At 54.7% G+C, this 13,466-nt stretch overlaps 6 protein-coding genes across 6 annotated transcripts; 2 read left to right on the forward strand and 4 right to left on the reverse strand.

The window, feature by feature from the left end:
- Positions 1-683: 683 nt before the first annotated feature.
- On the forward strand, positions 684-1,736 carry N7482_004890 (uncharacterized protein; the record flags this gene model as incomplete). The annotated part of the gene is made up of 3 exons (XM_056687015.1): positions 684-807; positions 1,291-1,401; positions 1,540-1,736. The coding sequence occupies 3 exons, from the start codon at positions 684-686 to the stop codon at positions 1,734-1,736; spliced, it is 432 nt and encodes a 143-aa protein (XP_056542570.1).
- Positions 1,737-3,221: 1,485 nt separating this feature from the next.
- On the forward strand, positions 3,222-4,379 carry N7482_004891 (IPI1/TEX10 family protein; the record flags this gene model as incomplete). Its single annotated transcript, XM_056687016.1, has 3 exons — positions 3,222-3,269; positions 3,322-3,394; positions 3,469-4,379. The coding sequence occupies 3 exons, from the start codon at positions 3,222-3,224 to the stop codon at positions 4,377-4,379; spliced, it is 1,032 nt and encodes a 343-aa protein (XP_056542571.1).
- A 496-nt stretch (positions 4,380-4,875) lies between these two features.
- Positions 4,876-6,668, reverse strand: N7482_004892 (nucleobase cation symporter-1 family protein; the record flags this gene model as incomplete). The annotated part of the gene is made up of 3 exons (XM_056687017.1): positions 4,876-5,778; positions 5,839-6,479; positions 6,533-6,668. 3 exons carry the CDS (start codon positions 6,666-6,668, stop codon positions 4,876-4,878), a joined length of 1,680 nt encoding a protein of 559 aa, XP_056542572.1.
- A 402-nt stretch (positions 6,669-7,070) lies between these two features.
- On the reverse strand, positions 7,071-8,007 carry N7482_004893 (uncharacterized protein; the record flags this gene model as incomplete). The annotated part of the gene is made up of 2 exons (XM_056687018.1): positions 7,071-7,138; positions 7,194-8,007. The coding sequence occupies 2 exons, from the start codon at positions 8,005-8,007 to the stop codon at positions 7,071-7,073; spliced, it is 882 nt and encodes a 293-aa protein (XP_056542573.1).
- Positions 8,008-9,268: 1,261 nt separating this feature from the next.
- Positions 9,269-11,395, reverse strand: N7482_004894 (putative G1/S-specific cyclin Pcl5; the record flags this gene model as incomplete). Its single annotated transcript, XM_056687019.1, has 2 exons — positions 9,269-10,890; positions 10,969-11,395. 2 exons carry the CDS (start codon positions 11,393-11,395, stop codon positions 9,269-9,271), a joined length of 2,049 nt encoding a protein of 682 aa, XP_056542574.1.
- A 1,549-nt stretch (positions 11,396-12,944) lies between these two features.
- Positions 12,945-13,285, reverse strand: N7482_004895 (uncharacterized protein; the record flags this gene model as incomplete). The annotated part of the gene is made up of 2 exons (XM_056687020.1): positions 12,945-13,084; positions 13,114-13,285. The coding sequence occupies 2 exons, from the start codon at positions 13,283-13,285 to the stop codon at positions 12,945-12,947; spliced, it is 312 nt and encodes a 103-aa protein (XP_056542575.1).
- Positions 13,286-13,466: the final 181 nt, after the last annotated feature.

Below are 13,466 nucleotides of genomic sequence, written 5' to 3' on the forward strand. Positions count from 1 at the left end.
TATTTGCAGTGGGGTCCATAGCTTTGCATCGCCGTGCGTGGAAAGAACACGTATGTCAAGTGCGGCTAATGCGTCCCAATAGGCCAGAACGTCTTCGTCTTTGGTCATATCATCTCTCGTCTTAAAAAGTTTGCAGGTTATGGCAATCTCATTGATATGGATGCAGCTCAGAGTGAAAGCTCAGGATGAGGTTTTGTTTGGGTGCCTAACTTGGTGACCGAGGCCAAATCCATCTCCATTGAGGATGCCGTGTGCGTTTAGAACATTAGGCTTCTATGCAAAATCCTGCATGTAGCACACTGCCGACTCCCGGAGCCTCGAATAAAGTGAACGACTCAATTGCTAGTGAGGGTGGCAATTCATTGTCTCCAGTTAGACGAGCTAAAGTAAACCGCGCGCCCCCTCTCCCAACATTGCCCTGGAAAAACCCCCGCGGATCACTATAAATTGGAAATCCGGAGCCCTCAAGCAAATGCTAGCCTGAGACAAAAAAATGATAAGACCCGCCAGCCAACCCCAACATTTTGTCATGACCCTTTCCTCGCCACTGCAAACTCCTTTCTCGGACTCGGTGTAAGACAGTCTTCCTACCTTTCCTGCATAGCCCCAATCTTTGAGGGCTGCTGGTTTCATCTTAGTTTTCTTGTTAAATGATCTATAATTCAGCTTCTCCAGTTGTCGCCATGATCTTTGCAACAACATTCAGGGGATTGGAGGGTGTTCTTCTTAATGACGCATACACCCACGCTTCCCAAGACAAACGGTCCTTTGAAAACAAAGACATGTTGGTCATGGCTGGCTTCTTGCGTATATAATACTACAAATGAGGACCAGGTCATCTATAGAAGCCCAGGGGAGTTCCATAAAATGATTCAATGGTTGGAATGCCCCGAGGAAACACCATAAATTCCAACCATTTGAATGGGTCAGCTCCATAGACCCGAACACGCGTGAGACGCACGTCATGACGACGAATGTTCGAGGTCATGTTTTTGGCCTATCCCCTTTGCCCCTCGCCTCTATTTAATGTCTCGATATATAATTCATGAGGGATCACTTTGATACTTTCACCCCATGTACTTATATACAGTCACCTAAATTGGGAGTGCAATAACGTCGAGTTCTAATAGCGACATCAGCATGGCTGGCGCGGCGGCATGATATCCCCATCTGCCCCTTCAGCTCCATTCAATTCTAACCAATTGTTCCAGAGTGACATTGCCAGCACGGACGGCAAGGATCCATCTGTTAGATGACATTCGTTGCTTGATAATCGCTAATTTCTCCCAGGGGTCTCGGAATCTATTGTCGTGGATGTGAGCAAACCGGATACCTACACCAGCCGAGCAAATGAATCATCTAGCAGCGCCAGGCAGAATATCGCCGACATTTTTGAGCCGGGTACGTATCCAGTAGCTACGGTGCAGTGGTGATGGGCGAAGAGTTAGGGGCGGAAACCCCAACCACGCTTTTTCCTCCCTTGCTTTTCATTGATCATGGTCAGAGTATATGAACTGATCCGCGCTTACTTGCTCATAGGTGACACAAAAGCCACCACTCGTCGAATATCAGACACCCCTACCAATGTGCGGCATCAGTTCCAGTATGCGGACGAGGAGTCAGCCGAGACGGGACAGTCGGTGTTGGAATCTGCGCATGAGTTGGCTGCCAAGGCGCTGGGTGGAAGCTCGCGTGGTGAGCTGCTGTTGACACAGCCTGTTTCTGTCGCTGTCTGATATCTAATGCAGGAGCAAGTGACTGAATAGATCATCCAGAGATGGACTATCCCTCTAGGTTGGACTTAAATCCAGACTCACAGTCGCTCTAACAATCTAAAATAATAATCATTGAGCTTTGTTCAGATACTACCAAGTTGAAATGAGGAGCCACAATATCCCAAAAAATGATCGTCCTGATTCAAAAAGGATGGTCACCGTTCTCTAGGTCTCTTTCAAGTAGCCGTTTTTCCGCTCGGAACGTTGCATATCCATAGCGATACTCCCATGCGCTTTGCAGGCCTCCGTTATATGCGACGATTGACAAGACCACGAGAATGCGCTAGAGGGTGCGTGAGTGACCCCATATACCGAACAGTCCGGGATGCAGGGACACGGGTATACGTCTCTGTCGCAAAGATTAGATTGGATGCGTGGCCAAGTCCCAGCGCATTGTACTCACATCGAACACATAGCACCCTTCCAGTAGTAGTGCTCCTTCGAATAGATAATCCGGTACCCCAATCTGCAAGAGGTACGCATGTTCCCAAAGAAACCACGCATGGCCGAAGCGGCAAACGAGACAGACCGGTGGCAATGCAACTAGTCAGGTGTATAAAGCGCCATTCAGGGGCCGGAATCACAGACTGAACAGATTTACCCAGGTGCCGGTACTAGCAGCAATGATCTATATCAAAAGGGTCAACGCATTCTCCACTATCAGCATGGCGCCTACATAAACACCCACAAGCCAGCAGTAAAGTGGTTTGAGCGCCGGGTTCACGGCGGAACCCCAAATGCAGACCGCTGATGAAGTTGCCGAGGATCAGTGCCACAATGCCGCCGTAGGAAAATTGCAGCCAAAGATACGCCCCAAATTTCGAGTGATTCATACCCAGCGGTAAGTTACAACATCGGGAGGGACAGTCGCAAACCTGCCCTGCATCGAAAAAATAATCCCATCTAAAAATACCTGCCGTTTTTTGGGGTCCTCCAAAGCCTACAGTTGCCCACAGCGGGCTTCTCAATAATCTGCTATCGTCCGTCGCAGTCAGGCACGGCAACCAGCACGATATCCGTTAGCGACTTTTTATTCGGTCGATCGATCCTTAACTCGGACCCTTTTAATATTAAAAGGGAGTCAGTTGTGACCAAAACATGAGATAATAATCTGGTGTCCTGGAAAGTTGTACAGACAGACCTTCATGATTTCCTCTCCACGTACATTTCTTGAGCTTGGCTTAAGGGAGTGCGAATAGTCCATCACCACTTCACTTTTTGAGATGTGGACCTGAGATCATGAAATTTCGTTTTAGGGGCTTTTATGGCCAGCCACTGTTTCAGTCAAGATCGCAAGCAAGTCTGAATTGGACACACTCCAGAAGCATCATATACTTCAGTTGCGGCAATATTCTGCCTGAGGCGGTTATCAGTATCACGTGGGATAGCCAGCCCAAGAAAAAAGTTACAGCGACAGCTCGCTCCACGCCAACGACAACCGCAGCCATGGGATCCAGCGCCAAGCGAAAGAAGGAGAAGCAAAAGGACTTCCAGGTGAGACTGATCCTCTATCCATTGTAACGATCTGACCTGCTGATCCCCACAGAAACCCAAGCTCAGGGTCGGCAAGGCGAAGGCCAAGCCAGAGAACTTCACAGACACCAGTTTTCGATCTAAAGGTACGTTGTCACTTTCTCTTCTCGTAACAGATTGCTTCAATCGTATGGCTTGTTCTTGTGCTGACTATTTCCAGCTATCGTTATCAACCAACAATCTCTTCATGTCGCCGCCCCAACCTCCAGTAGCCAATTCGCGCACCACCTCTCCCTCCTCTCCTCCAAATCCGACAGCCAACGGCGCGACTCTCTCGCCCATCTGACTACCTCAATTGCCGCGCGCCCAGTAAATTCCCCCCTCCCACAACCAGTGAGCGTCATGCTCCCGTCCTTTCTCCCGTTGATCCTCGACGCAAACAACAGTGTGCGCACAGCCCTCCTCAAGCTTCTGCGTACACTCCCGCGCAACGACGTGGAAGACCACGTCGTGCAATTGCTACCCTATGTCCGCGCCGGAATGACACACCTTGCTGCCGATATTCGTGTCTCAGCTGTCGAGATTCTATCGTGGATGATCGATGCTGCGGGCGAGGCGGTGGTTGCTTGCGCGGGAGGGTGGATCAAGACCTTCAACTGCTTCCTGTCGGTGCTAGGCTGGCACACTGAGGAGTCTGCGCGGTGGTCATCAAACCGGGCTTCGTTTGGCAAGTCCGGGAGCCAGGGGCGGCCTATGGTAAAGGTGCTTGGCGCACTGGCAGAATTCCTGAACGCAGGGATTGGGCAGCCTGGTACCTCGGCCGACGATGGCTCGGAACAGGATAACATGTTCTCGGCGCAGCCTTTCCCGCTGTGTCAGACAAGTCAGCATATGATTTCAGAATCGTCTGCACCATATGCCTATCTGAACTTATTTGGACAGCCGCGCGATGAGGAAGGCGAGATGTATGAAACCCGGGAGGACCGGTACCGAGTCTTCGCGGTGCGCTTCTTGCCCGCCATTGAGCGCGGGCTGAAAAGTGCGAGGGAAGAAGGCGGCGAGCTAGGCCGTGCATCATCTAGTGTGAGCAAGGTGCTGAAAGAGGCTTTGTCGTATGGACCGGGGCCATGAAGGCCACATTTCACGAAGACATGATCCTAACACAGCATCCCCTGCCGCTTCAAGGGGGGGAATTCATTCCACAAATACATCTACTAGAGACGTCCGTGTCTTTCTCCTTGTGACTCTCGGCCATTTAGTGCCTTGGGACCTGGTTGACTTGCCACTCTAAGGGTCGTCGCTGAGGGACCTCCCAGTGCAGACCCAACGGCTCCTGCCAAGGTGCTATTTTCCTCCTTGGAACAGGCAGACACCACTACAGGTTGTTAGGGAACAAAAGGCATAAATCCTGAAGGCCCTCAACTTTCAGACCTGGGAATCAAGGCTGAGAAACACGGCTCTGGAGACTATGATCAGTACCATGGGCACTGTCTCTGCGTTCGAGCAAAATATCAAGGTATATAGAGTATAGAATCATGTACAGCACAGCGGTTCTGCGCAACTGCTCCTATAACGACCATTAAAGACAAAAAGTTAAATTATTCGTAATCATGGGCAGGCACAGGCCCTACACAGACTTTTCTAACGAATTAGCCGGAACCTTCTCACCCCCAGACGGTGTCGACGTCTGCTCCGAGCTGTCTGTTTCCACTCCTTCCACCACCACACTCCTCTCCTCATAGATCTCATCAGGAAGAACAGCACGGGGGATCTGAGTTTCCGTCGCCGGGAACAACCACGACAGAGCCAGATACACTGCTGCCGTAGCAAAAAACCCCAGCAGCCACCCAAACTCATATGGATGTGTACCCGCACCCACATCAATACTGGAACTCACAGCATTGATCATCCCCGGAAGACTCGGCACAACGCCGACGAGAAACGACACCACCGCGCGCCAATTGGTACCCCAGATAGATTTTCCAGAATAGAGAAAAGGCACGGTGCAAGCGTACCGATAAGTCGGGTTCGATGGCTGGTACAGCGCAAGCACATCATAGCGGCGGCGGTTAACGAGCCAAAAGTCAAACAGCATAATGGCAGCGATCGGGCCAAGGAATATCGCATAGGCGCCCATGAAGTTTAAGAAGTTACTTGCAGATTCCAAAATCTTCCAGGGCACTAGTGCCCATGACAGCAGCGCACACAGAATCTGGCCGCGGCGGATATTGAGCACCTGTGGCGCGAGCGCAGTGAAGTCGTTCGCGGCTGAGAGCGAGTTGGCAGAGATATTGACGCCCAGCGAGGCGAGGGCGAATGAGGCTGCGCCGAAAAAGCGGCAGGCACGGTTGGGCCAGAGGCTGATGAGCTCGTTGGGATCCCAGGGGATGGAGGCGAGGTTGTAATGGGATTGGCCGGCGGAGGAAGCAGCAATGCCGATAAAAGAGATAAAGGTAAAAATGATGGGGAGCAAGGGAATATAGAGGAGTTGCCAGCGGGGGTTGACGCGGGAGTATCGCGAGAAATCGGACTAAGAAGTGAGGTAGGTTAGTCGTGTCGGGTAGTATGGCAAGGGCGCCAGACGGCATACCTGGTTCACACTGAGGGTGGCAAAGTTCCCCAGCACCGAGGTCATATTTGCCAGGAACAGCCAGCTATACTTCGATCCCGAGACCGTCGCCTTCTGCTTGTCGAAAATACCGCCGCCACCCTTTTCAGCAACAAAGGCCCAGATCAAAATGGCAATCCAGGCGATCGGGACCAGCACCGACTTGACCGTGAACAACCAGCGCAGCTTATTCGGATGCATGCATAAGAAGGGGAGCTGTAATACCCAAAAGATAAAGAATGCGATCATCCCATTCGATGTGATACCCTGCGACACAGGGATATCATTGTGGAGGGTCAAGTAGCTGGGCCAGATCGCGCCGATCATGACCCGGACTGAGTTCCCGCCATTCACGTTTTGGATGGCGAACCAGAACACAGCAAGAATCAGTCGAGAGATGATGGCAATATAGGAGCCCCAGAAGCCCCAGCTCGCACGGGCAATAACCGGGAATGGAACGTGATAGATGGCCCCGACAGCACCGTTGGCGGAAATGACGAAGGATATAATTAGGAAAGAAACAGCCACAATGGCGAGAGCCTCGCGGTATGTCAGGCCGACGGCAATAATACTACTGGCGAACTGCCAGGTCGCTGCATTGAAAGCATCCGAGATCCAGTATGCTAGGGATGATGTTAGACCACCACCCCAGAAGGCCGAAGTGCATCACAGGTACCTATCAGACTCCAAACCCCCCATTTCCGCGCAAGCAGAGGAATCGGATCCAGATCCCGATTCGTCCATCGTGCATTGCCGTCGGCAAAGGCCGACTGAGCTTGAGAGACCCTCAGTCGAGGCCTGGAGAGTCGCATAGTTGTAGATGGAGGGAGCGGGAGCGGCAATGTTTGTCTAGAGGGGGCGGAAGTAGCACAAAAACAAACATGAAACCAGGGCCCTATCACGCAATGCAATGGCTCTCCACACACAGAGAGAGAGGAAAAAAAGCAATGTTACAATGCATCCCCTGAAGAACGAGCGCACAAGTACCTCCGCAAGGTCTCGATGACGTCCCGATAAGCTGATAAGCACCCCTGCCGCTCAGCGGCGACTGATAAGCAACGGGCGAATGACAAGACACGCTTTGGCTGCATCAGACGAGCAGAAATGGGGGTGGAGAGACTAATGCTCATATTGGCAGAGTCAAAGCGTTAAGGTTAAGCGAAGCAAGCAGCTTATCATAATATTCAACGTTCATTGTGTACGGAGGGCTCCGTTTATCCGATCGGGTATCTGGATCCGAGCCCATGTGTGTCCATTCCATCAGGCACCCCTGTGTAGCCGTCTATCACAGAGTATCGTGTGCCTGCTTTTCCCCCGGCAGTCGCACATCCTCCCACCCCTCCCATCGCCCACGCCAGCCACACTACCGTGCCGGCGGATGCCCTTCCACTCGGTGACATTCATCCACCCGATCTGTTGCACGTCGCCAAACCCGCCGATCCAGTACGCCTGCGTAACCACCAACCGGGCCCAGAAACTCGCGTGTGGGGACCCTGGTGTGCTAGGCAGCCAGACCTTCGCATCTTGATGAGACTGGAGGAAACACTTCTCCAGTGTGGCTGTGGCCGCGTCTGAGAGTTCCGGGAGGGTGTCGAGGTATCCGAACAGGGTGATGCGCGGGAGAGCAGCCGGGCTGGGAGGGAGACCGGGGTAGACGGCGCCCGCATCGGAAAGATGCTCCCACCAGTCGAGCTCGAGGCTAAGGTTGGACCCGGCGCCAATGTTCTTGAAGGTAGTTGCGACGCGCAGGGCCAGAATGGTGGGATCGCCGTTATCTTCGTGCGACAGGCCCTCGGGCAATGCCGAGTCACAGTCCGCAACGTACTCGCGTAGACCGATAGGCAGACCGGCCACCTCGGCGGGCGTGCGGGAATAGGTAGGGATGTGGCTCGGGAAGACGGTGGAGATGACGCCAGACGGAGAAAGCGCGAGCAGGCGGCGGGCCATCAGGGCGGAGGTAAACCAGGACGGGCGGCTGAACCCATCTGCATCGACACTGTCAGAAGTGGTTGATGCGGCCCCGAAGGGAGTGTTGGCATGGTCTGCGTAGCTCAGGATGCCCTGGTTATCGAGGTGCGGGATGGCCGACGCAGAGGTGAAAGTGGTGAAGCACAGGGCGAGAAGCCCGGTTGTGAAGGGTTGAGAGATCATGGTCAAGGCTAGAGAGATCCAACGATCTGAGGCAAGACGGATCAGGCGTCCTATGAGTCCAGCCAAGGGTCCCAGGGAAGAAGTGTCAGAGTACTGTAAAGAGGGTTGAGGCGGGGGGTTAATGGAAAGCAGCGGAAAACGGTGGAGCGGCGTCGCCTGATCTTATCTGATGGTATGATGGCATCATGCATGTGATCATGTAACCAGTCAGGATCCAGCACGAGGGAAGTATATACAACAATACCGTAGGTTTTATTGGAGTCTAAGTCAGGATCTGAATAATCCTCATAAGATGTTCTGTAGCAAGATTCATTTGCTTAGTTTCCCTTGTTTATGTTCAGACAGCAGCACTCTTTTCAACAGCCGCAGCACCTTGAAGTCGCGACTAATGAATTTATCTGTGGAAATGTTATCCCGCCACCACACCATACATCGAAACACGAACTCCATGAGCCCTGTACCAGCAAGCATCATTTCGAAGTACGCGGCGGGGGCGCCACAGCCAGAGCCATGTCTGCGTGCACGATGCTCTCGAGGTCGGAGCAAGTCGAGGCTCCTTGAATCACCGCAATAGGCGCCAATCCTTGCTGAGCCGCAATACATGCGCCCAGCTGCCTACAAATATGCGGGGAACACGGAATACATATTAAAAGAGAAAGACCAAAACTCAGATCAAGTAAACTGTACGATTGGCTATCCGTAGATGCGATCCCGTCCGCCAGTCCGGACGCCGAATCTCCTGATGTTGCCCGTATGGCGCCATGCCCTAGCGCTAGAGGATGGAATAGGAGACGAAGTACAGGTCTGCGATGCGGTCCACCCAAAGAACAACAGGAAGTAAAGATAGGTAGTAGTGGCCCTCGGGTAGAAGGGCGTGTGGTAACGAGGTAGGAGTAAAAACAAAAACAAAAAAGGAAGTAACAAACCGTGCCGTGCCCACCACGCTCCGTGCAACAAGACAAATGTCGAAAATGAAAGCAAAACAAGAGGATGGCGAGAGCAGCCGCGTACATCGTACACTTGCAAGACCGTTTTGGTAGCTCGCGTGGTGACTGAAGATCAAATCCCGGACTGAGTGAAAACGGGGGTGAGGGGATGTATGTACAAGAGGGGACTCAGCTCGGAATTCGGTCGCCTAAAGGGGTAGTAGGGTAACCCTCAGGGTAGGGAGAGGGAGGGAATAATCATCCAAAAGACCAAGGGGAATTTTGAGACCAAAATAGACGGGCTTTTTCTAATCCTCACAACAAAGGAAAATCCATCAAGGACGAGTCCCGTTATAATTCAGAATATCTGCGCGGATGCTCGGGTTCAGCGCGACCTTGCGCGCCTCGCTGCCGCAGCAGGCCCGTTTCATGCCGGCAGGGCCTGAAAGCGAAGATCCGTCCGAGACCAGGAACGAGTTCGCCAAGTGCCCATCGGGGAGGATGGAGGACGGAACGCCGGAGGCACCTGCATCGATCAGATGGCGCACGTGGCTCTGGAGGAGCAGATCGTCAGAACCGGTCCGGCCGCGCTTGCGGCACTGGCGCCGTTCCGGAGTAGCCCCCGACAGCTCGCAGAGACTCTGAGCCGCTTCGCTCAGGCTGGTATCCAGCGTGAAAGTGGACAAACCTGGCGCTGAGCCCATCGCACCGGGGTAGTCCGGGGAGCTGTACAGATCGACCAGGGCACTCTCGTCGATGGGGGAAGCAATGGCCAGAGTCTTGCGACTCTCCTTGAGGGAGTTGCTGGTGCAACGCAAGGTGGCCTTGACGGCCAGGCGAGACGGGGCGGGGGCACCGGCGCCCGAGGCGTTGGACGAGACCGACGATGACCGCGAGGAGCGGGACGACAGAGTCGACACGTCCGACACCATCGAGTCCGGCGACGAGGCCGACGAGGTGGAGCGAGCCAGAGAGGACCGACGGACCGCAGGCGGGTAGCCATCATACGAATGAGCCCGCGGGCAGAACGAGAGCGGCGGGCGCTGATCGAGAGTCGAGCGCGCCATTCCCAAGTTCTGCGCCTGGGACATCGCGGTACCGATGGATGGGCGGCAGGGGCCACATGCTGTCATACTCGCAGCAGGAGTGCAGGCAGCAGGCGGCTGAGGGGTCATCTGGGGCGTCGGGAGAATTTGAGGACGGGGGATCGCCGGCATGGGCAGATGCGCGTACTCCATGTGGGGAGTCGGCTCCATGGTCCGGGGCAGGCTTCGCAGGCAGGTGGGAGTCTGTTCGCGGGAACCCGAGCGGATCGAGTCGCGGCGGGGGGCACGACGTGGCGAGGGAGAATCGGTCAGGCCCCGGTCCATCCCACCCATCGCCGAGACCGGGGTCATCGGCTCCGAGTCGATGGAATCCAACTCCGGAGTGAGACAGGGTAGGACGGTGCGCCAGCACTGGCCCTCGGCGACCGGGGGACCACCGGCACCGGGGGTCAACTTCAGAACGAGGTCGGTCCAGCGCTGGAAAGTGGCCTCGGAGATATGCAGACGCCACCCCACCGCCTCCAGGAACATCAACTCATTCTGGTTGATCTCCAGCGTATTCAGGCCGGAGATTTTGCTCCAAGCGCGGGCGGAGTAGTTGCGGTCTTGCAGATACTTCGAGGCCAGGATGAGTGCCGCCAAAAACATGCGGCGACCACACTGCATGGCCCGCATGCACGACTGGTCCCGAGGTTGCTCCTTGGTAAAATCGCGCATGGGCACATGCGGCTTAATTTTGATCAAATAATATAAAGCCACCTGCAGAGTAGAATAACTAGTACGTGAACGACGGAGGGTTTCCTGGATGAACGTCCGCAGGGGAAGGACACCCTTGGATCCCGTCGCGGCATCGCTGCGGGATGCCGCGGCGGACAGCGGCCAGATGTTTTCAACGATTTGCGACGCCGTATCTTCACCAGGGAAAAAGGGAAGGACAATTTAGCCGGATGGACACGAAGAGGGTGCGGAGAGGATCCGACACGACTTACCGACGAGGTTATCGACGAAATTCACTTTGCGCTCGGACTGCCGGAGCAGACAGGGCGGAGGCCGCGCCGCCGAACCGTTGTTCGCGACGCTGTGGGTGCGCCGAGGGTGCATCCGCAGCTCGGCAGGGACCGCGCCATCGATCTTGGGAGGAGCTCCCTTCGCAAAGGCGCGAGGGCAAGAGCCCAGAGGTCTCCCCACCTGCGTCTCTCCATCATTCTCCCAGATCACATCGACCGGGTTGGTCGCAGTGGACGAGATCGAACTTTGCGAGACATCGAGTGAGAAGACCGAGGAGGAGGAAGAGGAGGCGGAAGAGGAGATTGAGGAGGGATAGGGGTGCGCGTGAGGCGCTTTCGAGCTTGGGTTGGAGATGTGCAAACCCAAGACGTCCATCCCCGACATATCCGGAAGCGTGGAGGGATTCATGAAGGACTGATCAGCGCAGAGCGAGGCCAGTCGGAATCAGAGTCTCGGAGGGCGCGACCGGAGGGGAAGAGGATGATCCGATTTGGAACCGAAGTTGTCAAGATACCGTTAAGCAGGGAACCGGGAACGAGGACCGAAGAGACAGAAGCCGTCTTTGCGGGAGGCGACGGCAAAGCCTTTAGAAGTTGAGAAGCGCCAGATTGACAGGAAAGATATTAAACACGAAAGGGAACCACCGACGCGGTTGACTGGGTATTACTCCACGGTCTGGTGGCGTTGGGAGAGAAGGGAAGGGGAGGGGAGGGGAGGCGAGGGAAGTAGTTGGTAGTTAAAGAGTCACGACCAGAGAGGAAACCAGGAACAGGCCGGGGGGGGGGGGGGGGGGGGGATATCAAGTCGACAAACGTATAGAACAGAGGAAAGAAACAAAGACCGCAAGAGTAAGAGTGGTCAGGTAAGAGTCACAGGAGACCGATCGCACCAGATATTGCGGCTATGAAGGATCGCCCGTGGCAAAGCTGGAATGACTCGGATCGAAGATTTAGACGGAGACGGAGACGGAGACAGTACCAGCGATGAAGGAGACGAGGTCGATAGCGGCAACACGGGCGATCGGGAGGAGGAGGATGCAGTATACATTTTGAGACTCGCAACGCCAGGGAGAGAGGAAGAGGAAATATCAAGGCACCCAACAGACCATGGACAGGCAGGAGGAGTCTGTTCACAGGCAGGCGTTGGTGGCCAGGCAGGCGGATGGGGCGAAGCGGGCGGTTAGGCGTCAGGCGGCAGAAAGAGTGGAGTGGAGGTGAAGGGAGGAGGAGGAGCGGATGGGGGAGATTGGGAGGCGAAAGAAAAGGTCGGGTCGGGACAAAAGAGTCAGACGGGGCAAGTATTTTTTAGGCTCACCACGTATGACTCCGTGGTGGTTCCGAGTTGACTAAGAGGAGAGGGGAAGGGGGATGGGAGTGGAGATTTGGGGGGGGGGGGGGGGTTGGTGGGAGGAAGACCAAGGAGACGGGAGTCACACTGTGGCAAAGGAGGACAAGACTGGGCCGTGGACAAGGAAGAGGGTGGCGGGCTCAGAGGCGCAGGAGAAGACTCTGCGACTTCTTTGGGCCCGGATGCGGCCGAAGCACGGTGAGTCACGAGGGGATCACGCGAAAGATATGCTATTCTGTTCTGAGAGCCAACTGAGCGAACATGAGAATATCGAGAGTACAGAGACAGAGTATACAGAGAGTAGAGTGGCGATCTGCCCAATATTCTACATGCTCTCTTGCATTCCCCCTAGAGCAAGGAGCAGAGATATGCCCATAGAGCATTTGTGCATGTTCATGTCCCTAGTGTAGTACGGAGGTACCGGACTCGTACAGGCCCTCCCCAGTCCCCGGAAGGAAACCCCTCCCTTGAGTCATAAACGGGCGTTTTCTCCGGTCGCATTGCCACGCTGTTCTCGCCCCCCGGCCAATCCGCGTCCGTCTTTCATTAGCCCCACTGGTGCCCTGATTATCTTTAGTCTGATTGGCTCTTGTGGGAGCCCTGCCTCCGATCAGCGCTGCTGCTTGGAGTCGCCTGCGTCGCGGGAGATCCGCCGAGCCACCCAAGTGCCGAGAAGACCGACCAGAACAGACCGATGCCTATCGGGTATCCAAGCGGAGCCACTGGGGGAGGTTGGGGCACCAGGCACACCTGCAGACATGATAGAGAAGTGAACGTACGTAGTGTGGGAACGACGCGGCAGACCGTGCCAAACACGTCAACAAGCGTGCAGTTGACACCGCCTCGATGCCAAGGCCAGGAGTCTCTCCAGAGTACGCGGTATAGCAGTGCCTCGCCCGTGACAAAAACCATAAGAACCGTCATTTTACAGCCCTGCGGCTTCATGTTCATTTCCCGGGGCGCTTATGATTATTATTAGCAACCAGCTGGGGGAGAGCGACCCTCCAGCTAAGCGGCCCATCATCTCGTATTCCATCGAACCCTCGCCCCCCTAGACATCATGCCAGACGCAAAAGCTTATTACGGGCATGATATTTATGGCCGAGTTAGGGCAAATCATGCCAACTATCAC

Source organism: Penicillium canariense, assembly GCF_028826845.1.
Source record: "Penicillium canariense strain IBT 26290 chromosome Unknown utg000003l_segment0_segment0, whole genome shotgun sequence".
Taxonomy (NCBI): Eukaryota; Fungi; Ascomycota; class Eurotiomycetes; order Eurotiales; family Aspergillaceae; genus Penicillium; species Penicillium canariense.